At 55.4% G+C, this 27,627-nt stretch overlaps 1 protein-coding gene across 1 annotated transcript; it reads left to right on the top strand.

Annotated features, from left to right (window-relative positions):
* Positions 1–481: 481 nt before the first annotated feature.
* Positions 482–9,908, top strand: LOC142000393 (uroplakin-3b-like). The gene is given in 7 exon segments (XM_074974625.1): positions 482–964; positions 966–1,035; positions 2,841–2,993; positions 4,229–4,454; positions 6,291–6,370; positions 7,240–7,369; positions 8,599–9,908. Coding segments are annotated over 7 exon segments (897 nt in total). The 5' UTR covers positions 482–832; the 3' UTR covers positions 8,705–9,908.
* The last annotated feature ends 17,719 nt before the right edge of the window (positions 9,909–27,627 follow it).

The following is a 27,627-nucleotide window of genomic DNA, read 5'->3' as shown; positions in this document are numbered from 1 at the left end:
ACATATCGGGATCGAATCTGCTCTCACTTGCCCAGTTCTATGCCGGTGCAGTGGATTTACCCAGGGTAAGGGGGATCCGAATCGGGTTCTGTGCGCAGCTGCTCGCCGGCCTGGTTGACCCAGCGATGTCGCTCAGGAGGGTGAAAAACCCACACCCGAGCGCTGGAGTTAAGCCGACCTAACCCCTGGTGTAGACAGGGCTAGGTCGATGGAAGAATTCTTCCATCGACCTAGCTACTGCCTCTTGGGGAGGGGGAGTACCTACGCAAAGGGCAGGTAGTGTTTACACTGAAGTGCCTCAGTTATACCAGATTAAATCTGAAGTAACTGCACTGAGGGGAGAGAAGTTACTTCACATATGTGCCCGTGTCACAGAGTTCAGAATCTGGCCATATATGTGTTTGCAGCTGAGGCTTGATCCGGGCTGCAGCACTGATGAGCTGGGGGGGTGGGCTCTTGCACCATGGTCGGGGGAGATTGTTTGGAAGGGCAGAGAGGAGGCTGGTGCTAATAACTGGTAAGAAGGGAGAGAGACATGCGGGAGCAAACCAGGGCCATCTTGAGTACTCCCTGGGTTTGCCTGGGCATGTGGCCATGACACTGGCCTGGTGTTAAAGGGCGAGCCAGGCTCCGATCTCTGTATGCTGTGTTAGATCAGTGCCCCCAGGCAGCTGGCCCAGGGAGGGCGATACAGGACAGCTCTCTCCAGTGATGCCCTGCTCAGCACACGTCCCTGGCGCTGCCAAGCCTGGTGCGCACTCATGCACAGCAAACGCTCCCCAAGAAACTGGCCTGACCTGTTTGCTGTCAGCTCTCAGAGGAGAAGAGAGGAATGCAGGTGTCCAGGAGAGAGGAGGGTACAGGCGGGACCTACAGGGGCCGGGACACAGAGACCATTCAGCCAGTGATCCTCTCGGCATTACCGCACCAGCTGCTGCGCCGCCAAGAGCCCCGCTCCACCACCTGCCGCCGGGATGTCCCTCCTGCTGGCACTACTCCTGCTGGCCACCACCACCTGCACCGTGAGAGGCCAAGGTGAGTCTTGGGGATGCTGCCTGGTGCCGCAGTGTGGCAGGGAGGGCGACGCAGGGGAGCTCTGGGGGGACTGAATACTGGGGCAGGGGGCGATGGAGCTGGGAACGCCTCGGAACCGGCGTTGGAGCTATTTGCAGAATATGGTGCTAGTGTGAACACAATCGAGACCACAGAGCGTCAGGCACCCACGGGTGCTTCGATACAGATCTGTGTGAGGCTCAAAGTTCTGCCGTATCAGAAGCAAATCGCCCCCTGGCTGGGGAGGTGGGATGGGGGTTTCTGCGGGGGAGAGCAGGTCTAGGGTGACCAGATGTCCCAATTTTATAGGGACGGTCCCGATATTCGGGGCTTTGTCTTACATAGGTGCCTATTAACCCCACCCCATCCCGATTTTTCACACTTGCTGTCTGGTCAACCTTCAGTGCGTTCCTCCTGCTCGTTAATGATAAGGTCATGACCCCCAGCACAGGTCACGGCCAAAACTCTGTGATTAACCCTCCCCACGTGCCCAGAGGTGGCTGGTTCTATCCCCATTTTACTGATGGGGAATCTGACACCAAGAGGGAAAAGGACTCGCCTGAGGTCACGCGGCTTAATCTAGCTCCCTCTCTGGGTGTGTGCATGGCCCCCGCCCTGCAGTATGTGTGGCCCTCCTGAGCTCAGGCGTCCCACCTCCCAGGCCCCCAGCATCAGCAGTGAGGTGCTAGGTGCTGTACAAACACCAGACAAAAAGATGGTCCCAGCCCCAGAGTTTACAATCTAAGTAACTGAGCTTGATAGTCTTTTCCCTTGCATCAGCGAAATGCCACCAGCTTCATTGCAGTTACTGCTGAGGGGGCATATATATAAAATTGTACTGTCCCAAGCTCCACCCACAAGCCAAGCTCTGCCTACTAACAGTGCCAAATGAGACCCCCCACTCCCAGTAGGATGCTCGTGTTTTCATTAGGCTTCAGAGTGAACAGCCCCTTGGAATTAATAGAGACAGTCTGCATCTCTCTCAGACCCACTGTTTCAGGCTGATGGCAAACTCAGGCCTGGGCAACCCAAGTTGCACCAATTCCACCCAAGTGGTTTCTAAATTGTCTTGTTTCCAAATGAAGCTATATCAATAGTCACTCTTCATCCCGTTTAGGAGGAGTGGCAGTGTTTTAATTCACCTGATTTAGAAACCCCTCTAGCTGCAGTTTGTGTGTGTGTAGCCCAGGCCTTGGGCAGACATCAGTGCATCACTGTATGTCTGGGTCACATCTGGAAGGTTTTCTTTGAAACTGGAGGGCCTGGAGACTTCGTTTGCTTTTTTTTTTTAAGCAAAATTTTAGATGGTAGAGCACATATTGCAGCCACCACAGGAAAGTCATAATTACACCTTCCCCTTGCAGCCACCACAGGAAAGTCATAATTACACCTTCCCCTCATCTGGCACTTTGCATCCCTAGATCCCAAAGCGCTTTACAGAGGAGTTCAGTGTCCTCAGCCCCATTTTGCAGATGGGGAAAGTGAGGCACAGAGGGCGGAAGTGACTTGCCCAAGGTCACCCAGCAGGTCAGAGCTGGGAATAGAACCCAGCTCTCCTCCGTTCCAGCGCTCTGCTCACTAGGTGATGCTCTCTCCCACTCGCTGTCATCCGCTTGCCTTCCCAATTCAGCAGCAGCAGCCCGAGTTTCAGAGACATCTCGAGGTTTGCTCCTGCGTTTCTGCAGCTGCATTTCTGCCCCCACAGTGACCTGCCAGCTCAGAGCAGAAGGTAAGTGGCTGTCTACCAGCCTGCCTGACTCATGGTCTCTCTCCTTGGCTTTCTGCAGTCCTCACCATTGACTATGAGCCTGCAATCACTCTCCTGGCGCTGGAAGGGAACATCACTTCTTCCACCTTCGTCCTGGAGCAGCCCCGCTGTGTCTTCAACCAGACTGTTAGCGACACCGATGAGATCTGGTTGGTGGTTTCCCTCAGTCGCGGTAGGTGTCATTCCCGCACACGGGATGCGCTTGGCTCAGCAGAAGGGCTCTGTGATTGCAGGGGCTACTGACGTGGCCCCAGGGGCTTTGTATCGAGTGTACACTGCGTATCGGGCCATTGCAGAGCCCCCACTCCACAGCTCGGCCGAGGCGCTGGGAAACCTGCCCTTGCCCTGGAGCCCTGACTGGCTGGCGATGGGCAGAGAGGCGAAACGGGCCTCTCCACCCTGCCCCGCACAGCCCTTGTTGGCTAGAGATCCTGCAGCCAGCTCCCCTCTGCGTGGAGACTGGGGACGTCCCTGGAGAAGGGACCGCGCAGGCTGCAGGGGAAGGCATGTGCTGGCCTGCAGGGATGCAGAAGGCCCAGACAGAGCCAGACGGGTGGGGCACAGGCCCACAGAGCTGCCTGTGGTGTGTTCCCTATGACCCTGCGCTGCATGGAAAAATCAGCCCCTCCCTAAGGGCAAACAGTGCCTTGATCCAGGGGTGAGGCTCCAAGGTGGCTGGAGGTGCAGTCAAGACTCTGGCAGGAAGGAGGGCTCCTTTTTGGCCTCTGACTGCTCTCAGTGACGACACTAAGGTTCTGCCCAGGCTGGGGCAGATTTGTGCGTTGGAGCCGTTCCCTGCCAGAGCCAGTAGCTTCAGAACAGGCACTTAATTGTGCAATAGCATCAAGCTGGGAGAACAGGTGCTTTCTCTCCATGTGTCACCCTCGTTAGAGTCCCTACTGGTGCCAATTTTTGCCCCAGCCTTACTGGGCTCTCTGCCTCAATAATTTCCTGTGGCAAAGAGTTCCACAGATAAATTATGTTGTGTAAAAAAAGAAAATGTCCTTTCCATGCAATAAGTGTGCCATTCTCAGGGCTGGATGGCTCAGGGGGTTAGACTGAGGCTTTTGCCTTATGCCCACTGGGCCAAGTCCAGCCAAGGTGGGAAGTGGCTGAAAGTTCTTGCCACTTGGCTAGATGTTGAGTGGCCTATAGGGTGGGATGGCCCATGAATCCGGGCCAGGCTGGGAACAGGGGCTCCTCTCCTACTGCCACTCCTCCAACCCTTTGGAGCCCAGTTTGAGCTGTATTGTTTCCGTAACTCTAGAGAGAGTCCATTGGTGCCAGAAGAAGTCTTCTCTAGCTTACGCAGGTGTCACTCCAGAGTGACTCCACTAAAGTCTCTTCTCCCACTGTTGTAAATCAGGACTAAAACGTTTCACTTGCTTTTCACCGTTGTCCCTGCAGCGATATCCAGTTTCACCAGACCCACCTCCCTGCAAAGCCTCCCTGCCTTCCAGCAGTTCCCAGAGAATCCCAATTACATGACCATGGGCACCTCCTCCTTAAACTACCCATGTGAAAAGAGCTCGGGCCAGATCACGGTGCTGCGCGTTGGGAACGAAACCGGGTGCGTTTTGGACACATCAAGACCAGATTGCAATGGCCCCCTGCCTGGCCCAGGGCCCTACAGGTGAGCAGCAATGGCTGGGCTGTTGCGTTCATGTGCTAATCCCCAGGCAGCACAAGAGATCTAGGTATGCTTCATCCTGCCTCAGAACCAGGGGTGGCCTGGATGTGACTCCTTGCGGGCCCTTCCAGCCCCACAATTGACCCATCCCCCGTCCACAAGGCTTGTTACCCTGTCAGTGTGGGGTGAAGCGGTAGATGTGGTATATCTTGACTTTAGTAAGGCTTTTGATACTGTCTCGCATGATCTTCTCATAAACTAGGGAAATGCAACTTAGATAGAGCTACTATAAGGTGGGTGCAAAACAGGTTGGAAAACCGTTCCCAGAGAGTAATTATCAATGGTTCACAGTCATGCTGGAGGGGCATAATGAGTGGGGTCCCGCAGGGATCAGTTCTGGGTCTGTTCAATATCTTCATCCATGATTTAGATAATGGTATAGAGAGTAAACTTGTAAAGTTTGCAGATGATACCAAGCTGGGAAGGGTTGCAAGTGCTTTGGAGGATAGGATTAAAATTCAAAACGAGCTGGAGAAATGGTCTGAAGTAAATAGGATGAAATTCAATAAGGACAAATGCAAAGTAGTCCACTTAGGCAGGAACAATTAGTTGCACACGTGCAAAATGGGAAATGACTGCCAAGGAAGGAGTACTGTGGAAAGGGATCTGGGGGTCATAGTGGATCGCAAGCTAAATATGAGTCAACAGTGTAACACTGTCGCAAAAAAAGCGAACATCATTCTGGGATGTATTAGCGGGAGTGTTTGTCAGCAAGACACGAGAAGTAATTCGTCCGCTCTACTCCACGCTGATTAGTCCTCAACTGAAGTGTTGTGTTCTGGGGGGGCCACTTTTCAGGAAAGATGGGGACAAATTGGAGAGAGTCCAGAGAAGAGCAACAAAAATGATGAAAGGTCTAGAAAACATGACCTATGAGGGAAGATTGAAAAAAACTGGGTTTGTTTAGTCTGGAGAAGAGAAGACTGAGAGGGGACATGATAGAGGAGGGAGAAAAATTGTTCTCCTTAACCTCTGAGGATAGGACAAGAAGCAATGGGCTTACATTGCAGCAAGGGTGGATTAGGTTGGACATTAGGAAAAACTTCCTAACTCTCTCAGGGTGGTGAAGCACTGGAATAACTTGCCTAGGGAGGTTGTGGAATCTCCACCATTGGAGATTTTCAAGAGCAGGTTAGACAAACACCTGTCAGGGATGGTCTAGATAATACTTAGTCCTGCCCTGAGTGCAGGGGACTGGCCTAGATGACCTCTCGAGGTCCCTTCCAGTCCTATGATTTCTATGGGTCTGTAGACCCATAGAAACTTTTTTCACTTTTCACTGGAGTGAAATCCCGTAGAACCTTCCCCTCTGCACAGAGCCAGCCCAGAGCCCATCTGTCACTTCGGTGCTATTTGGAGGGCATCCGTGGTGCTTAGACCTCCCACATTTCATGTCTGCCACCGTGTGTTCCTGTTTATTTACCTTTTAGGCCCATTATGTTCCCAGGGCATTCCTCCGATCTACCTCTCCTCGTTGCCCACAGGGATGGCTGATCCTCATGGGGTACAGGGGCAGATCTGGAGCTGGTGCAAACTGGGTTAACCCCAGTGACTCCAAGAGAGCGATGCCAGTTTGTGCCAGCTAAGAATCAGGCCTGTTGAGCTCAGTCCCCCGCCCCCATCTCTTGATTTTTGCATGCTTGGGGTTGGCGCTACTGGGAACAGAACCTGCCACAGGCTCACCCCTTCCCTCTCCTCAGCTGCTTCCTGTGCCCCCTTGTTATCTTGAGCCCCCAGCCTGTGCATTTCCCTGTCCTCTTCCCTTTTGTCTCTTCCCAGAGTGAAGTTCCTTGCGATGAGTCCTGCAACTGGCCCCAAGGCCGAGACAAAATGGTCAGCCCCGATCACGCTGAAAAGAGGTAACTGACCGTACAGCTCAGCCGCCACGAGACGCAGGTGGCGCCAGGGTTCTGACTGCCCCAGGCCAGCAGCGAAAGGAGAGGGTCGCACCGCATGTGGCCGAGACGGTGAAGCATTAGCAGGCTCCGGTGGGAGGCGTGTTTGGCCCCGGCAATCGGCCATGCCAGAGAGGCTTTGTGGGAAGCGGGTGGAGTGGGACGGACACACGAGACGAGGAGGGGCATCTGGAGGGAGGGAAGAATGGTGCCTTGGAACTTGGAAGAGCTGGGTTCAGTTCCTAGCTCTGCCACAGGCTCCATGTGTGACCGCGGGCAAGTCACTCAGCCTCTCTGAGCCCCAGCCCCCACCTGAACTCTGGGAATAATTGTCCTGCCCTGCCGCACAGGGGTGTTGTGAGTATCAGGGGCTGAGACGCAGCTTTGAGCGGGGCCGCAGAAGAGTCTAAATGGCTAGAATGGGACATGTCTGCATTCATCTCTATGGCCCTGGCTCAGTGACTTATAATGCCCCTCTTGTATAGTGCTTTTCCCCAGCAGATCTCAAAGCCCTGCACAAAGGAAGCTAGTGTCATTCTCCTTATTCTACAGATGGGGAAACTGAGGCACAGGGAGGTGAAATGACTTGCCTAAGGTCACTCAACCGGTCAGTGACGGAGCTGGGACTAGAACTCTCCTGAGTCTGTCCTGTGCTTTAGCCACTAGGCCACCCTGCCTCCTTCTTAACTTTAAGCATGACTGGTCCCATGACACCCACTCCATTAGGGGAGTTATTCATGTGCTTGGAGTTAAGCGCATCAGGGTCTCTCCCCTCCTGCCCAGGGGGGTCCCTGCCACTGACTGTTTCCCCTCCCCCCCACTCTCTTTTCCAGGGAAGGACCCTGCCCCCATTGACACCTGGCCCAGAAGGCGCAGCGCTGGTATGATTGTCATCACCACCATCCTCTCCATCCTCCTGGCCATCCTGCTGGCCTGCTTTATCGCCGCGCTGGTCTATGGATGGTGAGCTCCACATCCGGGGGGGAGGATGGGCAGGGCCTGGGTGCTGATCAGAACCGTGGGAGGCCTCCCTTCCCCTCTCTCAGTCACACCCAATCCTTCCCCTAGCCCCCTCCAGCCCTATGCTCTCATAGCAGGGGAAGGTCACCAGCTGGGACCCTCCCTGTCATAGATGCTGGAACTAGGGGTGCTGCCCCCCCCCCCGGGTTTGAAGTAGTAATAACAACCCAAGTGCATGGTTTCCGCCTTCAGCACCCCCACTGCAAACCTTGTCCCAGCACGCCTGCTCCCTGTGCGGGTAGGGGAGCAGCTAAACCAACGGAGGAGGGTATCTGAAGAGATGAGCTCAGCCAGGGACAGGTTTCACTTTCCAGCCCTTTTCTAAGCAGGTGCTTCTCTGGACTCGGTCCATCAGGCATCTGCCGGGCAACGCCTTGTGTCTTGGGCTCTTAGGTTCTCTCTACTGTAATCACAGGGTGCGATTGCAGTTTGAGCTCCCGTACCGAGCCTGCTTGGATACCGCTGCCACGGCCTCGGCGCGGGCTAGTCCTGCCAGGAATTATCCAGGGCTCCCGTCGGGTTCGCACACCCTGCGCTGAACCTTGGGCTGCTGAGGCATTGCCTCTCCAGGATCTGAGCTAACTCCGTTGAAGCTGGCTGGGGTAAATCACCCCCTGGGACTGCAGGCCAGATGCACCCCGGGCGGGGGAGATGAGTCTGCCGTGGTTAGCACAGCCAGTGTGGATCTGATTTCAGCACGCCTGGCTCTGGACCCACAGCTCATTAATTCCTCTCCTGCCCCAGAATAGCGCAGGCTGCGGTGGCCTGGGAGAGGTACCGTGTCTTGGCTGGGATGTTAAAACCAGGTGTTCTCATGAAGATTCAAACCTGGGCTGAATTCACTGTAAGGGGAGAAGCTGCATGCGGCCTGTGAAGGTCGTCCCATGTGCTGTGTTTATTCACCTGTGCGGAGATACCCCATACCTCCCCCGATTTACCCTGAGTCCCAGCCTTGGGGTCAGCAAAGGAGCCCAGCCCAGTGAGGGGGAACTGGGGATAACTGGAAGGGTGGGCGGGGGAGAGAAACTGGCTTGTACTGGAGTCACAGCAGTGGGCAGAGATCTCACTGTATCTGACCCGGTGGCTTAGGTTCGCCCCGCCCCACTCCCTAGAGCACCCTTTGTGGAGCCCCTCGCTCTGCCCTGATCCGCTGTCCACCCTTCCTTCAGCAGTTTGGACCTTTCCGAGTGCGCGGAGATAATGGGCAAGCAGGACCCGGTGACAGTGAAGCGATACAACACCCACCATATCTACGACCAGCCTGCTTCCAAGAACTGAGGCCCTCCAGCGAGACAGCCACCCCCTGCTGCAACCCTGTCCCATCAGCCGGGAGCTCCCCGGCAGAGCCTGGGTGCACCATGAACAGCGGGGAGAGGAGGGGACCCGGGGCAGTGAGCTCCAAATACTCCAGTCCCAAGCTGCGGACTCAGAACCAGGTCCTCCTCCTAGTTCTGAGCCTCCGATCACCCCTGACCTCCCAGGGTTGGGGCGGATTTGATGTTGGCGTCTGTCCCTTGGGCTTGGGCCCTCCTGTGGGGGTTGGTTTGTCCCTGCGACATGGTGATGTTTCCAGGGTCCGGGCTATCCGCTCTGCTCCGAGTGGGTTGGGGCGATGGTGATTCCTCCTGGACTGCAGTACTGCAGAGCCAGATCTGGTGCGACCCTTCCTGGCTGGAGGATGCTGGGTCTGAGGATTTCACACACACACACACACCCCCCTCACTTTAACGTACCCAGCCTGACTGCTCCATGCACAGACAGGAGCAGTCACCATCCCTCCAGCCTCGACACACTGGACATGGACCCCCTTCAGATCCCTAAACCCCACCCCTTCCCGAGCTGGAAAGGTCACTGCTGAGTGTCCGGCCGCTCTCCTAAGACTTAGCCCTGTGTCAAGAACCCAGTAACCTGGGACCAGGGTTATTTCTAAGCGGGTGGTACTTGAACACAGGGTGCAGTGGCCACCTGTGGGTCTCTGGCTGCAGAGGGTTCATCCTCTAGGATGGAGCGCCACTCCTAATCCCCAGCCGGCCACATTCCCTGGCTGCCCCGATGTCTGCTGGGGGCCACGTCCGTGCCACTAATTTTGGTGCACCATTTCCCATCGGAGACCGCTAGCCCACCTGGACTGGGTATGGTCCTGTGCGATCAGACAGAAACTCAGCCCAGACGATAAGGATCCCCTTGCAGAGCTGTAGGCAGATCCCACTCCAGCCAGGCATGGAAATCCAGACCGGGAGATAACGCAGGCTCCCACAGGTGAGGTGCATTAACTCCCCCAATTAAGTAGTTAGCAATAAAGTGGGGAGGCTTCCCCTGGTTGCTGAGCCTCTGGGAATAATGGAGAAGCCAGACTGGATTCCCATGTGCTGTGGGAATGGATTCTGCCTGCAGTTTGTAGGATCCTCAGCAAGCTACCTTAACCCCCACTTTAAAAGGATTTGGGGATGGGGATGGTTCAAAAGAACCTCAGGAAGTTAGCTGTTCTGCACCCTGGAATTTCACTGCGTCTCGGGCCCCTCACTCCTCTCTGTGCTTTTGGAAATCCCAGCCAGTGTTCCCAGGGAGGCAGAGGCCAGGCCCGTGCAGCAGGGACATTCACCATTTTCTTTTTCAAATGAACAATTAAAACAGATTGTCACGAAGACAAGTTTCGCTGTGAGTCGTTGCTCATTGAGTGCAATCGGCCTCAGAGCCAGCTCAGCCCACGCCTGCTACCCCCCCTTTCTGCTCAGCACAGAGCATTCTCCACCAGTCCCACAGAGCTGGACGGATGGGGTACGCAATAGACAATGCCCTGCCTCAAAGAACCGGGGTGGGGGTGGGGGGATTTTGAAGGCACGTCTGAGAGTTAGCTGTCCTCCTCTGGCTGCTGAACTGTCCTGGGAGCCTTAGAACATCTGCCCCGAGCTGTCGCCCGGACTAATACAGGACATGGCACAGCCGATCCGCTGCAAAAAGGTTCGGGGTAGCCAGGGGAGGAGAGCTGTGCGGGACCAGTGCTGAACAATTTCATTTGAACCAACCCCTCCGAGCTGATCTCCTCCTCTGTGACGGGGCAGTACTGTTACCCCAGTTCTACAGGGGTAGCGAGCCAGCCGGCACACGCAAAACCCGTGCGAATTCAGCACGGCTTTGTCCCCCTGTAGGGGCTAGACTGCACGTAGCAGTTCATGCCCCTGCCTTAGCGCAGGAGAGGCTCCTGGGTTCAAGCCCCACTGACGCCCTGCCTAGGGGTGTCCTTACAAGGGCTGACCCATACAGGGATGGGAACTGTGGTGGAGCTTGAGACAAGCGTCCCTGGCTCCAAGGAAAGTAGCGTGAGTGCAGGGGTAGGGTTCCAGGTGACGCTTGTCTGTGCACGGAGTGGCAGCTTTTCTGATGTACGGTTTCAGCGTCGTGTTGGGGGTTTCATCCTGCAGGGGAAGGTTACAAGGTCGGCGTCTGATTCCTGGCGAAAACAATCTGTTCCTTTGAGGCAGAAAAGCTGCACCGAATGTGACTCCTCCGGAAGTTGTTTCAGGGGGTACCTATAAATAGCAGAGCTGGCCAAAGAGATTCAGGGGGGAAATCTTCATCAGAAAACTGGGTTTAATCAAAAAATGAGTCACGCTTTAATTTTTTTTCCAAAATTTCAAACCAAAATCGTATTTTTTACCACCCCAATGTTTTCCTACTTGTGTTTCTTTTTTTCTCCCACTTCCCTGCAGTTTCCCAGCTGGCAAAATTTGTGAGAGAGTAACACGGCAGGAGATTACCAGACCGTAGGTTAACAGAAAAAATTTGGAAGGGGTTTTCTCACACATTCTTACTCTTTCCCAAATTTTGCCCATTGGAAAACAATACAAAGTTGTGGAAAGTGGCTTTATTCCATTTCCTCACACCTTTTCCCCTCCTTTCTCTAGTAGATAAAATGTGCCCACAGAACCTTAACCCAGCCCCCTTGTGCATATGCAGTCTGATCCCGCTGTTCATTGCATGTTCATAGGCTACTTTTCCCCCCACGAGGCACATTCCTGGCCCCAGCCTGACCCCCCCTGCCAAATTTCAAGCCCCTGGAAGGTTCTAGAGCGTCTCACTGAAACTGTTTCAAGACTTTTCCACCAGGAGAGAACAACGTTCTTGGAAATGGCGGAACGGTTTTTGCTGAATCTTTCCGACACCCGGCGAAAGTTTGGCAAAGTTATAAGCCACTGAAAACAGGGTTTTATAAGGGCCACGGAGGCGACTTTAACAAGAGGGGTCACTACCAGCTCTGCCTAGACGTCTTTGCTTGTCTAATGACGGCTGTTTTTATTAGGGTGCCCAGTGCCATTCATCAGCTTCCAGAGGAAGGCGGGTGGATGCACCTCTGTGCTGAGCTTTCCCGCTCGGGGTGGTTCATGGCCCAGCAGGCTGAGCCTCCCCAGTGCAAACACGCCCTTTCTCCTTTCCAGGCTTCTGATAAAGTTGGCCGCTAGATGGGGGAGTTGTGCAGGTTTTGATGCGTTATGACTGATATTGGCCACTTTGCTTCACTGTAACCCTATAGCTCTGGGTCTGTCTGCAGAGAACTCCCCCCCCCCCCCCACGCAACTTATCGTAATCAATAAATGCACAAGCCGAACAGATCCCCATGAGCATGAAGAGCAAGGGGTTAAAATCTACAGGGCCCTGTGGTTACAGGCCCCAGGCTAGCTGTGGGCCCTGCAGAGCTTTCTTGGTCCCCTTGGAGGGAAGGCTGTGTGGACAGAAGGGTGTGAAGAGGTTTTTTTAGTCCCAAAGCCCAGAGCCTTATGGCACAATGCACAGATCAAAGGCTGCCGATGCCCAGATGCCATGGTGATGGGCAGCTGTAACTGCCAAGCCAATTCTCCACCAGCATACCAGCATCTCTTCCCCACCAGAGGGCATCTCTGTCACCCATTCACTGAACGGCACAAGGGACTTCAGGTGGATTCGCTCTCCCATCCTTTCCCTGATGTTTCCCATCTGCACTCTATGGTGTAGCCAGCGCTCCCGCAGCACGGACCCACCTTGCCCTCAGGTTCCGCTGCAGGCCGATTGGGGTGGGGAGTGGGGTTAACCTCCCAGACGCGTCTGCTGGTTCTGCCACGTGCTGCCTGGGAGGGTCAGCTAAAGCCAGGCTCTGCGGCCAGTGATCGGAGCTGAGAAGGGAGCTTGGCTCGCTGGGCTCCCAGGCCAGTGCCCTGTCCGCTAGACCACACTTCCTCTGTATGCAACCGTTTATTATCATCACTTGTACTGCGGTAGTGCCTGGCAGCCCCAGGCACAGGTGAGGGCCCCCTGGCGCTAGGCGCTGTACAAACACAGCGCAAAGAGACAGCCCCTCTTCCAATGGCCCAGGCCTGTGTCTATCGTTTATAGTAGGGGACTGACGCCCATGTCATCTGGGGTGTGCCGGGCTGTGATTGGGTTTCAGCAGGTGGAGAGGTGGGTCCTTTGCTGATCATTTGAACCAATCGGTGGCAGCAGGTGTGGAAAAGGAGGCGGGACGTTTCCCAGGTGTAAGGTAGCGGACGGGGGGGCTGGTAAAGAGAAGGGGCTCCAGGTAATGAGGCAGGCGCTACTGGGAAGAGCCGAGCAATGTTTCCGCCCCAGACTGAAGAGGGAGGTGATTAGCTCCTGCCCCACCCCAAAACGCAGAGACCAGCCATGCCCCGTGAGCCAAAGCCCCTCATTTTCGAGCAATGTATTTCATTCTTTACCAATGAGTACGGTAATTGGTACCAGGTGCAATGTGCTATGCACAGCACTGCAGACCACGCCAGGGAGCCTATAAGAGCCAGCCAGGACTTGTCATCAGGGCAAAACTGATCAGCCGGGTTGGAGGGGTGGGTCGAGGAGGGTCCCCCGCAGGTGTGTTATAAGCTGCTGCTGGAGATGGGGTGCTAGAAATGGGAGGCCTGCGGCCTGAGCTGGTGTGGGAGGCGAACCAGGTAGGGGAATTCATGGTCTGGGCCAGCGTGGCTGCAGGTAGAGCGTCTGGGGCAGCAGGTACCCCAGTGCGGCGGGGGTCCCAGGCTCTACGTGGGTCACTGTTCTGATCAGCGTTCTGGAACGTGCCTTGCTGCGAGGACTCTGCCTCCCTGCTGCAGGGGCCGGTCCGTCCCCTCCCACGCTGGGATGGGAGACCGAGCAGCTTAGCGGAGCGGGCTCCTCGTTCGGCGTGGACGCTGGCAGCATCTGCGCGAGGAGTGAGTCACGGCGGGCGGCAATCAGCACTCGCTCCCAGGCGGCAGGCCCTCAGATTGGTGCCATTAAGTCTTCTCAGAGGTGGGGCCCGTGCAGGGGCTAGCCGGAGGGGGGGCGGAGGGTGGTCTCCGGAGGAGCCCGTAGGCCGCTCCAGCCCTGGAAACAGCTGCGAGGCGATAAATCTCCAATGGCTCGCGAGGGCCTTTGAAACAAACGCATCAAGGCTGGAGGGGCCAGGAACCCAAAGCTGCCGAGTGCAACCAGCTGCAGAGAGGCCCATGCTGATACCTCTGCTCTGCTGACAGTTGCAATGATGCCGGGCCTATAACGCAGGGGAATGAGGGAAAACAAAGAGATCGAACCCAGCCAAATCCCAGCCGTGAGCATTTCGTGGCACTTAGAACCTGGTCACAGTCCGGCCACATGGAGAAGGTTCTGCCCAGCAGTCCCATGGGACTGAAAAGCTGGGGCCATATCGGGGTATAACCCCACTGTATCTACAAGGGTCTCCCCAGCACAGCAGAGGGTAGATGGATCCTGCAGGGCCCAGCTGTGGAGACACGGCACCAGTGCAATGACAAATGGGGCTACCCCGCAAGCCCCATCCCTGCAGTGCAACATCTGCTGAGTGTGGGTGGGGCATGCTAGCCAGCCGCAGCCCCAGGTCCTAAACACAGGTGACTTGCAAAGACTTTGCCCCAACCCCGGTCTGGATCCCTCTCCAGCTGTCCCCATCTCATTGGCCAGTCACTCTTGGCTGACCAGGTTTAGAAACGGCACCGGTCCCAGCCGGACTCCTTTGAGGTGGCAAAGAGACCGTTCCAAGTGCTGCCCTCGTTGGATGTGCATCTCCCTAATACACACAGCCTGGGACCTTTTAGGGCACCGTGGATGGGTTCCTGGGTGTGGGAGCTTTGCAATTGCTCTGTGGCTCGCGGGGTAGAAGGCGGCTTGGAAGCTAGATGGAAATCGCTCATTTCAGCAGCAGCGTGGGCCGTACAATCTACCAGCACAGCAGCCATAGATCACGCCGAAGCATGGAGGGCCGGGGGGAGAGATAGAGCCATGTCAAAGCAGCAGGAGCAGTATCCAAGCAGCAAAGGCTACGGCCTCTGAGGTCGTAAAAGGGGAGTGGGGAATGTCAGAGCAGACACGGGGCATTCAGCCAGCCCAGTAAATCACAGCCTCTTTTCACTCTGCCAGAGTATGCTGCCTTTAAAATGCCCTGGTTACCTCCGTGAGTGATCAGCCCCTGGACTGACCGTTGTCCTCCGGCTTAGAGAGGCATCATTGTCAGAGTGAAGGAGACAACCTGGCTAAGCAGAAAGGGGACGTGGGGAAACCCAGCCAGCTGGGGAACCGGGGAGGACAGCTCATCACCCTGCTTCAAGCCACCCAGCTCTCCGAAGTGGCTGGCTGGAGCTCTGGCCAAGTCCATGGTAAGTCAATGCTTTACTGGGGTCATTGGGACGCTCGCTCAGTGGCAGGTGGGCACGCTGCACTGGAAGCTGCTCTCTGTGCACGCTGCAGGGAAACAAGTGTGGACAACGGCAGGCTAGATCCCGAACCCTGGGTAGCTTTTCCCCCTGCCGGGAAGGGAGAATGGAGGCCTGTGGAAGGAGGAGTAAGCAAACAGAATGGAGGCTGCACCTTAAGGGAAACTCCTTCAGGTGGAATCCAGGGGCCAGGATTTCACCCCTGTGTTAATGGTGCTGTCCGGGTCCGTTGTGGATAGCTGGGTGAGGAGACGCTAGTGAACATGTCAGTGCCAATGGCCAGGAGCACGGCATTACGGCTACAGATTAGCCTCTGCTCTGGTCTCCAGAGGGGAGAGCTGGAACCTGCTGCTGGAGCTGAGAAAGGGGCATTGCCTTGCAGGTAGAGCAAGGGGCTGGAAGCCCTGGTGCTCAGTCGCCTTGAACAAGTCAATTAACCCTCTCTGTTCCTCAGTTTCCCCAATGGGGCCAATAATGCCTGGCTCGCTGGGGGTGGGGGTGGAGGTCTTTCATGCCAGTAAGGAGCTTAGCAGGATGTGCCAAGCTGCATTATTGTGAGGCCAGTGAGGGGGGGAGAGCTTCCTTGCCTCTCCTTTCCACGGTCCATCTGACAAGGGGCCAAGCGCTCCCTGATCAGCGGGGGACATCTCCTCGGTACCCTGCAGGACTGGGCCTTCCAGGCTGGAGAGCTGGAGGACAGTAAAGCACGAGCCACATGGCAGATTTCCTTATTCCCCTTTGCTGTAGGGTCCAGTGCCAAGTGCTCGGCCCCCACAGCCAGGACCGGATTTCCCCCCAGAGCCCAATGCCTGATGCTCTCTTGGGAATCTGGCCCATGAAGTAAATGGGCCATTCCCAGGCCAGCTCTCCCAGCCAAAGCTATAAGTGGGGTAAATCAGGGTGTTACAATGGAAACTAGTTACCCCCTGCACTGCTTCCTCTCCATAATGCCCCTCTGAACTCTCCGCGTCCATTGGATGGGGCAAAAAGCAGCTGGGAATGTCACAAGAACCACATTCCACTGCTCCCGGCCTCCGCTCCAGCGCGTGGACGTGTGTTTCATTAACACAGCAGCCCCTCTGTCCCTGGGTTTTTTTCTCCTACTGTCCCCTGCAACTTGAAAATGGAAAATAATTCTCTCTCTAGACATTTAACTGGTACTCCCCCAAACCTCAGAGGTCCTGCTGGGGAGTTCCGGTCACATTGGGTTGGTTCCGGCACTTTGGGACAATCAGAGTACAGGATGTCCCCCGAAAATCCATCCGAGGGGGCAGGGCTGAGCCCGTCATGCTGGGACAGGGCTTTGAGCACAGCCGGGGCTGCGGAGGGTGTATGCAGTGCGTGTGTAACCCACAGGGGAAGAGCTACCGGTCCCCACTGTGCCGATCCACAGAGCACATGAGTTGTTAAAGCCTCACCCAGTTGTAACTCCTGCTGTAAGCGCACCTGCTTTGGAGGGCCCTGGGTCAGACCCTAGTCGTACCTGCTAAGACGGGGGCTGTCATACAAACCCAATGAGTGAAGCACAAGCTACGTACCTCGCTCACACAGCCTCAGTCTAGGAACTTGGTATACAGCTGGTCTCGCAATCCCCACTAATAACACTGGCCCGGATCTCAGCTGGCGTTAACTGGCGCCGTCCCAGGGAAGTCAGCAGAGCTGTGCAGATACAGGCCAAAGAGGGACATGGCCCCGTCTTTCTTGTTATAAATTTAAGGGTGAATTTCAGGCAGGTGCTGTTAGTAGAACAAGGGCGGGGAGATTGATCACCACGCTCCCCCTTCTAGGCACAGACGGATGCCTGTGTCCGTGTGCAGGCCGCAGAGATAAGCTCTCCTGGCCCCGGGGGTGGTGCGGAGATAGGGCATGAGTGATGGGGCCCCTCCGAGGAGCTGAAGCATCGCACAAAGGGAGCATGAGTGATGGGGCCCCTCCGAGAAGCTGAAGCATCGCACAAAGGGAGCATGAGTGATGGGGCCCCTCCGAGAAGCTGAAGCATCGCACAAAGGGAGCGAGGAAGGATGGCACAAAAGCTGCAGGACTTGATTTGCCGGCCTGTCTGGGCACCGCAGTGTATACACAGCCGGTTAGGAGAGGACAATAGAGGAAAGGAAACCACCAAAGGCTGCAGAGAGACAAAAGGGCAGGAGGCTGGAACTGGCTAACAGCAAGGGAGGAGGAGGGGAGTGACTCCTGGAGGAAGCGTTGCCTAGTGGTTAAAGCCCAGGGCTGGGCTGCAGGAGGTCTGGGTTCTAGTTCAGCAGACGTGCTGTGGGACCTTGGATTGTTAGCGGGTGCCTAGAAACCCTGCCCTAAAGAGCTAAGGAGTGAGGTGGCTTATCCATGCTGGGGTGGGCGATTGGAAGGCTCTGTTGACTTGAACGGAGCCATGCCCATTTACCCCAGCTGAGGATCTCTGGCCAGCTAAGTGACTTGCCCTAGGTCATGCAGAAAGTCTGTGGCAGAGCAGGGACTGCCCCCCGGTCTCTCCAGTTGCAGGCTAGCACCCTGCACCAGCCTTCCCCGAGCCTGACACCCACCTGTGGGGGCGGGAACCCTACTCACGCTTCTATCTTTCTTTCTAACTTAGCAGGGAACTAACAGAAGAGCCTGAGGACCAACCCCAGAGACCGCGCCATGAGCAACACTCGACTCTCCCTCCATCCACCTGCCACAGCCAGAGCGCCCCGATCCAGCTAGGCCACCCCTCGTCATATGGCCAGCGCTGACCGCGGCACCCACAGGCAGCTGCTTCCTTGTGTCTCTGCTTGGCAATGATCCGAAACAAAGGGGGTCCCGGACTGGTCGCCAGGCTCCTGCGGGAGGCTCAGAGAGCTCTGGCTTACTTCTTAGTGATGTACACTCTCCTGCTGGGCGGGCTGCTGTGCGCTGGGTTGATAGTACAATACCTGGCACCGCGGTGAGCGCAGGTGCCGCCCCAGGCCCACCCTGGGTCCCAGGAGACCTGGGCCCTCGTCCTGGCTCTGCCGGTGACTGTGGACAAGTCACGTCCTTGCTCGGTGCCTCGGTGTCCCCACCTGTACGAAGGAGACAATGCTGCTGGCCTCCGGTGCGAAGTGCTTCGAGATCTACTGAGGAAAAGCGCTGGAGCAGAGCTAGCTCTTGTGAGGATAGAGGGCAGGATCAAAGCTGTCTCACAAGCCGCGTGGATTTTAAAAGCATGGGTAATCCACACCTACGCAGCGTGGCACTCTGGTCCCCTTTTGTGGGGCCGCGGCCACCCGCAGAGAGGCTGATGAACGCGCTGCAGCCTGAGCGAACGGCAGTGGCTCTTTTAGCTCAGGCTCATGCTTTAAGATCCCAAGGTTCCAGGTTCAATCCCACTCCCCCCAGCGGCGTTGTGTAACGCATTCAGCTACCCGTGTGCCGAAAGGGTGCTCCCCTGCCGGGGGAAGTGGGGGCCGCAAGTGAAGATGCGTAATGGACCCTCAGCAGTGGGTTACACACCCAGCACAGTGGGGCCCTGATCTTGGCTGGAATGTCTGTGTGTGCAATAGGCTAATAATAATCCTGTTGACCATGGAAGTCGGTTGGTTGTATTTGCCAAAGCTGTGTCAGCATATAGAACGTTATGTGTGATTAGTTCCTGTCCTGCAAAGCCAGAGGGGGGTGGAGGGGGGCAAAAAGCAGGAGACACAGTGGAGCATACAGACCTATAAAAATCGAGGGGGGAACTACCCCCGGGCCTCCTAGCAAATGATGCCCCTGAGGGCAGTTGCCCCACCTTGTATCCAGGCTGTGCGTGACACTGCTTTCTGTTTAATGCTGGCATTTCCGGGGACCCAGGGCGGGGTGCGGAGAGGGAGAGATACAGCCTGTCGGACAAAGGTTACGATGTGATCGCTTCTCTCCTCCATCCCTCGCCATGCGTCCGCCCCTCACCCCCACTCGTGGCCCTTCCTTGTTTCTGCGGGACTCTTTGCGGTGGAAGAAAACGCTCCTTTGAAAGCTGTTCCTAAGCGGCGGGGGACGTGGGGGGGGACTAGCCCTCGCTCCCTGCTAATTGCAGTGCTGGCTCCGGGCACGTTATGAACACGCACAGTCGTTAGGCTGGTTCCTGCCATGCCCGCAGGGGCGGGGCGGGTAATGCTCTCTCACGGTGAGATGGCCTAGGTTCAAAAGCCGCCCCCTCTTGTTCCTTCCCGCTGCCTTTCTACAGCCGTTTCCTCCTCCCTTTTTGCAGCACACGTTCTCGGCTCTCACCATGGCCCTGTCACAAGAGAATGAAGCCCACTGCTCCTGCGGGTTGCTCCCCTTCCCATGCGGGCTGGGAGGGGCAGCCCTGGAAAACGCAGGCCTCTTTATCCAAAGAGCCAGTGTAGGCCAGCCGCAACCCCCATCCTGCCCTGTGCCATGGGACCGCCCCGAGCGGAGGGAGCTTTCTCCTCCAGCCTCTCTAGTGAGGCCACCAAGCATGGGCTCCAGGCGCAGCAGTTGCTTTGATCCCCCGAGGTCCTGAGCCCCCGTGGGATGCTCCGCAGAGCATGTAAAGTTGGGCTCAAGGGTGAATGGAAGCCCTCCCTTCCTGAGCGAGAGGAGGGCAGGCATGGCCAAGGCGGTGCTGCACCATCCCCAGCATGCCTCTGTGCCACGCACACCCCTTGAAGGCCTCGTGCCAGCCCCTGGGCAGCAGCGAGAGCTGGGTCTGCGGCACCCCCCCCGACCAGCTCACGCCCTTCTCCCTCGGGCTGATACGTGCAACATCCTGGACCTGCAGAGCGCAGGATCGAACCCATGCCCCCACAGGCTGCCCGCTCTTGGCTGGGGGTCTCGGCCCCCCCTGTTTGGTTACGATAGATTTGTATGATGGTGGCACAGAAACAACCCGGCCAGGTTCTGCACGGACACAGAGTGACAGTCCCTGCCCCGGAGGGCTGATGGTCTAAGTAGGCAACGGGAGAGTCTTGCTCACGAGTCAGCCCAGTCTGCCTTCATCCCAGTTATCTAGAGGGGAAAGGTTCTTTCTGAGCCTGATCCAAAGCCCGCTGAAGTCGAGGGAAAGACACCCCTTGGCTCCAATGGGCATTAGATCAGACCCCATCCCATCCTCTGAGCCATCTGCTCCCTCTCACCTGCTTTTCTAAACTGTGGGACCGGACAGCGAAAACAACTGCAAAAATAGCCCCGTGGTCCTGCATGTCTCCATTCGCCCCATCGCTCCCGCACCCTATCCCGTTGCTAATACGGTCTGCGCTGCGGAACCATTGCTGCCAAACGGAGAATGGGGCAGTCTCTGCTGAGAGCAGAGGCAGCCTTGCCTAGTGGCTAGGGCAGTAGATGGCAACTAAAGAGACCTGTATTCCCGACTCTGCCACTGACCCGCTCGGTGACCTTGGTCAAGTCACTCCCCCTCTCTGTGGCCCTGTTTTGCTTCCCACCTGCTGGCTGTCTTGTCTATTTGGATTAGAAGTGCTTCAGGACAGGGAAAGTCTCTTGCTAGGTGCCTGGGCCTTGCCCAGTACCATGGGGCCCTGATCGTGGTCAGGACTTCTAAGTGCTGGCACAGCACAAAGAGCTAATAATAATATCGTGCCTGCTGCGGCCTCAGCAAGACGGGCTGGCTGCAGGACCTGTCTGCTATGAGGCAGGAGGGACACAGCTTGATGGTCGGAGCGGGAGAGTCAGCGTGGCGCAGTGGCTTGCGCTCTCCCCGGGATCTGCCTCCGTGGGTTCCCCCTAAGCCCCCCCATGGGTGCGGTGCACGCCAAGCCCTGCCTCAGAGACAGGTGCCGGAGTCCAGGCTGCAGGGAGGCACCTGTCTCTGCTAGCAAGCCACAAAGGGGACCCAGCCCCGTGGCTTAGATGTCTGTGGGAAGGAACCAGGCCTCTGCCTCACCCCACACCAAGTGGCAGGAGTAGGCGCCTGCCTTAGAAGCTTTAGCCCAGTGGTAAGCACACTCGCCGGGGAAACTCGGCATTGATTCCCCCCTGCCTGCCAGAAGGGGGACGATGGGTTTGAAGGGGGGATCTGCCACCCCTCTGGCAAGTGCTCTAACTACTGGGCTATGGGGTATCCTGTTGGGGGGGGGGCTCCCCCAGTTTCTCTGTTGAAGCAGTTCCACTGTAGCTAAATAACAAACCAGGGACTTTAGCCAGGGTCTCCCCCACCGGTGTCTGAGCCCCACAGCGACAGTCACTCTCTCTGACCCAATGACTGCAAGTATTTAGCCGCTGGGCCAGTCGGAGAGCAGCAGGGGTCCTGTGGATCACAACGGAGCCAAAACTGGGCACCTAAACCTGAATCCTGGCTGCTAAATCCGGGGCTTAGGTGCCTAATTGCCTGTGTGGATCTGGGCCTTTCCCACAATGGGCCTCTGTTTCCTCTCCCCCTCCTTGGTCTGGAAACTCCTCATGGCAAGGTCTAGGATAACGGGCACTGGGCTCAGCCAGGGCCTCTGGGTGTTGCCCTGACGCACAGAAAAGGTTAAAATGAGGCCCCCTGGGCAGGTCTGGCAGTTAATAAAAGCATCCCGCAGCCTGGTGCCCCCCCCACAACACGACACAGCCGCAGCTGGAAGGGTGATTGGGGTAATTGCATTGGCCTCAGTGGACGGTGATTTATACCAGCTGAGGCTCGAGCCCAGGTTGCATTGCAGCCTGATTAGCAGCCTCCGGGCAGGGCTCCCCAGCGTTCCCCCTCTTGCTCTCAGCCTGCCTCGGATTCCTTTGCAGCCGGCGAGCCCACATAACATGGGAGAAGGAGCCGCACGTGCTGACGTCCGAACAAACCGACCTTTCCCACAGCTTGATCAGAGCTCACTCCGCCCGCGCCTCTCCCACCTCTGGCCTGCTGCATGCCACCGCTGGGGCTCTGAAATGCACGGCCCACCACAGCAGGAGAGGAGCGACCGCGACATCCAGCTCCACGGGACGACAACTGGATCAGTCCTCCACAGGTAAGCAATCAGTCGAGGAACTGTGTTGCACGGGGACGGTTGTGCACTGGGCTCGTGCGGGAAACACGTTCTGTGCAATGAGCTGCAGGTGCCCATTAAACCAGCCAAGCCACTCGCCAGAGAAGGTAGCCAGGCCCAGGAGCGAATGACCCTTGGCACCAGAATAACCTGTATAAATAGCACTATGGCATTCTCCAGTCACGGCCCAGTCACGGTTCACAATAGCGGTTCTGTCACACCAACACAGGTCACTCCCCATGCTGCTGTCAATGCCGGAGATGACTGGAGCGGGTAGGAGCCCCACGGGGCGAGGTGCTGCACAAACCTAGGAAGGGACCGTCCGTGCCCCTAAAAAGACAAGCCAGACACTGGAAGGATCATTCTCCCCATTTTGCAGACAGGGGGCCTGAGGCCAACAGCGGTTATGGGCCAGATTTTCAAAGCGCCTAGAGATGCAGATAGGATTTTCCAAAAGCAGACGGCACCTAAGTATGTTTGAAAGTCTGGCCCGGAGGACCGTGCCCATTCACACAGGAATGCTGAGGCAAAGGTAGGCCTCAAAGCCAGGCCCTTGAGCCACAGGCTACTGTCTCTACCACACAGCCACCCATCCGTTCCTAGTGTGGCTCTAGATCTTCTCCTTCAGTGAGGGTATTCTCACATCCCCTACAGGAGGGCTGAGGCCCTTTGCAGGAAAACGTGAGCACCGTCTCAGGTGCTAGGGCTCTGCGTCTGCCCCCTAATTAGCTGTACAAATGCTACACTCCAACTCCCGACTCGAGGTAAGTGTTTTGCCTGGCGCCCGCCCCAGCTTCCCTAGTCTAGATAGAATAGGGTGACCAGACGTCCCGATAAAATCAGGACTGTCCCGATTTTTAGGTCTTTGATCCACGTACCGACCGATGCACGGTTGGGACGCCATTTGTCCCGATATTGCGGCTTTGGCCGCTCCGGTGGGGTTTTTTTGGTTTTTTTCTGCTTCCCCCAGGTGTCCCGATATTTTCTCTGTTTAATCTGGTCACCCTAAGATAGAACCCAGCATCCATGGGGCCTTCCTTGAACCGGCTGCCTTCCGCTGGCTGCGTGCAATCCCAGCCCAGGGTTTTAGCCCCAGGTGCTGATGCACGTTGGGCTGGCAGCCTTATCCCCGGCTCAGCTGGCATCCGAGTGAAGCACCATCTCATGGAGAGGCAGCCGTGTGCTCTGCAAATCAGAGACAGTTTCAGTTTAGTGCCTGGGGAAGCGAAGCTCAATCTGTCCTGAAATCCTGTGCGGGATGAGTCAAAAGGCTGGGAACCCACTGCAGGGAGCTTTCCTGAGCCGACTTACTGAGATGCTCCTTCTGGCTAGAGGAGATGGGGCTTCACACAGACAGGGCCCTAGACTCTTCACAAGAAGCCCACCGGCTGGAAGAGCAGCTCTGGTGGGGAAGGTGTCCTGGGGGGAGGCGCACAATTTAATGGTACACATGGCAGCCTGGATGCTCCCCAAAGGGGGTGGCGTTCCCCAAGCCAGGGGCTTTCTTCCTGAAAGGTCACCGCTCAGGGAAGGAAATGGCAGGAACAAAGGGAACCATTAGTCTCCTCTCCAGCTGCTAATGAGCTGTCGTCCCAGCCCTGACGGAATTAATGGTCTCTGTTATCTCCGCTCTGCAGCCTGGCGCCTGCTTTGTGATGCCAACCTGCAGAGAGAGAGAGAAAGATCAGAAAGGAAACAATGCCCATGTCTTGTACAACAGGCTGTTCCCCACCTCCCCTGCATGATCCCTACCTGAAACTGTCTGCAAAGCTTTAGCCGCTGCCCTGTGGAGCTCATCCGGGAGGGCGGGGGAAGAGGAGGTCTGCCATTAGGTTTAGAGAGTTTGGAAGCCAGATGCAATTCTAATCAATTTGGGATATAATACAGGCCCAGAGGAGGTGTCAGCAGAGTATTTCTGTTCTGCGCAGCTTGGGGACAGGACAAGCCTGCCGGGAATGGGCAGTTTTGCCCCACCACAACCGTGCCCACACGTCCATGCTGCTTACCAGGCTTTGGGTCCAGAGAGCTACTTGCCCAGAGCAGGTAGCCCTGCCGGTGAGCTTGTCTCCAGGGATGCAGGATTGGGAGTACAGGAATGGAGGTTGTTCGTAACTCTGAAATGTTCATATCTCTGAACAAAACATTCTGGCTGTTCTTTCAAACGGTCACAAATGAACCTTGACTTCACACAGCTTTGAAATTTTACTATGCAGAAGAAAAGTGGTGCTTTGCCTTTATTTATTTATGTTTAGTAGTCTAGGTTTAGCACAATACTGTACTGTTCTGTCTTTCATTTTGGGCGTGTGTGTGTCTGCTGCTGTCAGATTGCTTTCGGTTCCAAATGAGGCGGGCGGTTGACGGGTCAGTTCATAACTCTGGTCTTTGTACCTCTGAGGCTCGACAGTAGCTAGTATTGGGTGGGAGAGCGCCAAGGAAAGCCCAGGGTGCCACCAGCGACTTCAGAATTCTGGTGGATTTTTCTGAAATTGCTGTGTAAGGGAATTCGCTGGGGTGTGTGGGCTCCACCCTCATCTCTCCCAGAGCAGAGACAGTGGAGAGTCGTTAACCGGCGCGGAGAACATCCTCATGTTGCCGCATTCCATCAGGCTGCCATTGCTATTAAAGGCCACAGAGCTGTGGGGTGGGGAGCCACCCGGAGCCACGGCCAGACCACTTAGAAGCAGCAGGTTGCAGGGCTGCTGAGGTTTGGCCCAGCTTCCCTTCCAACAGGATGGGAGGCCAGGCCAATCTGAGTGACTGGCCAGGGGGTCGCAGCTCTGCTCAGGTTCCCCTTAAATGGGGCTCCAAAGCCCCTGGTTATTTATTCTTTGCATTACCATGGGCCCAGATCCTCAAAGTATTTAGGCACCTCCTGTTGAGAGCAATGGGAGTTGTGCACTTAAATACCTCTGAGGATCTGGGGCCTAGTTGCTAGGAGCCCTAGTCCCGGACCAGCACACTGTCTCACAGCATCATGGCTCAGTGTTCTGTCCTGCCACCCTTGCATTACGTCTATTGTATGTTGCAGCGTTCCATTACGTTGCCATTGCATCGCACCCAGCGCTGGGTGAGTAACAGGGGGTTTGGTTCACTGGCTGGTCCACGAAATTTTTAAAAATACATCATTTTGGGTCGACCCGAAACAAATAGGTTTTTGAGATTTCCGGCAAACCAAGAAGTCGAAAAATGTTTTGAACGGAGCGTTTCTTAAACTTCTTACAGTGTTAAAAAATAAAATCGAATGCAAGTTCGACTCATGGAGGGGCTTTGAATCCTGCTGGTGAAAGAGAAGCTTTCAAGCTCCACAGAAGGCACGTGGGGCATGCACAGGTCTACAATTAAACCGCTGCAGCTTCACCGCTGTAGTGCTGCCATGTAGACACTGCCATGCTGATGGGAGGGGGGTCCCCTGTTGGCGTAGGAGGCCATCCCCCTGCCCGAGAGGCAGTAGCTAGGCCAGAGGAAGAAGTCTTCTGTTGACCTAGCCCAGTCTACAACAGGGTTAGTTCAGGATAGCTACGGTCTCTCAGGGTGTGGCTTTTTCACTCCCCGGAGAGACTTAGCTCAGCCAATGTAAGCCCTGGTCTACGCTTCAGATTTACTTTGGTATAACTACATCCCATTAACTGCTCTCTCCGGTCAGTTTACAGCGGCCTCGTTAAAGCGACACAGCAGTGCAGCGGCACCGGTGCAGCCGTGCTGATGCAGCATCTACAGCGTGGACCTGTCCCGAGTTCTCCGTGTAGACCAGCCCTCAGCGTGTCACAGCTAAATACAAGGTGGCCGAGATTGTTTCGTATCAGCAGTTAACGCACGGAAGAGGCCATTCAAGATGAAGTGGTCTGTTAGCACCCTTGCAGTCTTAGGACAAAACTGGGGGTTAGTGGGTTACAGAGTGTTGTGATAACCCATAAATCCAGTGCCTTTAGACCGTGATTTTTTAGTGTCTAGCAGAGTTAGGAATCTAAGTTCCCAGGCTCGTCTTTGCGGGCTGTTTTGGTGTTGACAAATCAGCATTTTTTGCTGGAAAAATCTGATTTGGCCAAAACGTTTCTCCCAGCTCCAGCGGTACCCTGATATCCTCCTGCTGTGGTGTTATACCATGTGCAGTTGCAATCCAAGGGCAATATCTTCCCCCTGCTGTTAGGGGGCTTATTCCTTCACCCTCTCACTTCCCTGGTCCTTCTCGCATAAACAGAGAGCAACAATACCCGAAGTCCGAAGGTGCAAACAATTCCATGTTTATTGGGGTGAACTTCCAGCAAGCTTAAATCCAAGTTCCTTTTTCCTTATTTTCGAATCCCAACTTACTTCCTGTTTGCCCCTAATTTATATAGTAATATTCTTAGCTATACCTTAACCAGTCATTTTACTGAAAATTACCTAACCAATCCTAACATATTGTAACATGATTCGCTAACCAATTATATCCCACCCACCTTAATTAGTTTACACACAGCAAAATGAATTATACAGCAGACAAGAACAATCACAGAACCAGACAGAGACCATGCCAATAAACAATAACAAAGCGGGAACTATAATGACAAAACAATACAGAAGTGAGGATTTTACAACAACATCTATAAAGACATAAGGGTTTCCCAGCTGTGTCTATTGATAAGTGAGTTCTTACCAAACAGAAAACGATCAAACTAAATTTCCGTTTACATCTTTTAGGCTCTTCCCTTTCTCTGGAGGTGATAGTTCAGATCACCTTTCTAACGGCCCCAGATTGCCTTATTTCAATATAACTGGTTCGGGATGTGAGGATGTGATCGTATGTTTTCCAGCTTACAGCTGCCCCTGCTGCTTAGCCAGAGGCCTTAGCCTAAGAACAGGGCCTCAGACTGTCGCAGGGAGAGAAGGACCTTACGCCGGCAGACAGTGATTTTGATTCTTTCTTTTACACCTCTATAACTAGCTAACTGATAAGAATACACCTAAATTCTTAGAGTATAGGCCTTTACAGACAGGCCTGAATATCTATATCCTAACACCTGCGTTGACTCGTCCCACGGGGCAGAGCACGAAAACTAGCAAGCCTGCCCTGCACCGAAATGGTGCTGGGGACCAGCTACAAAGGGGTTACGTTCTCCTGGTCTTCATGAACAGACGGGCACAAAGGGACATGACTCAGACTGCCTGACATTTCATTTTTAAAGACCTAGAGTAGAAAGCAATTTTTTTCCCCTAGTACAAAATAACCCTGTTCTAATAACAACTATTAAACCACATCCTGCATTGAAGGCTATATTCTCCCCTCCTGTGCACGTTAAGATGCTGACATTAAGCAGTAGAGAAGCAGCATTGTCTAGCGGTTAGAACCCAGCGTGGTGTGTCAGGATTCAGCAGTTTCCAACCCTACCCACAATCACAGAGCAAGGCAAGTCACTCAACGGCAGTGCCCTCCGGGGAGGTTTCAGCAATCAATGAAAGTGCCTGGAGCTTAGAGCGAAGACCCAAGAGAGATGCTAGGTTTTCTCAGGAGAGCTGCTAGGGGCCCTGCAGGAGCCATGCAAAATATTTACCATGAAACCAAACCCAGATCCTCCTCGTTCCAGGTACGGTCGCG

This window comes from Natator depressus, chromosome 17 (genome assembly GCF_965152275.1).
Source record: "Natator depressus isolate rNatDep1 chromosome 17, rNatDep2.hap1, whole genome shotgun sequence".
Classification (NCBI taxonomy): domain Eukaryota; kingdom Metazoa; phylum Chordata; order Testudines; family Cheloniidae; genus Natator; species Natator depressus.
The sequence above is the reverse complement of the archived record's forward strand: the minus strand, read 5'-3'. Positions and strand labels throughout refer to the sequence as shown.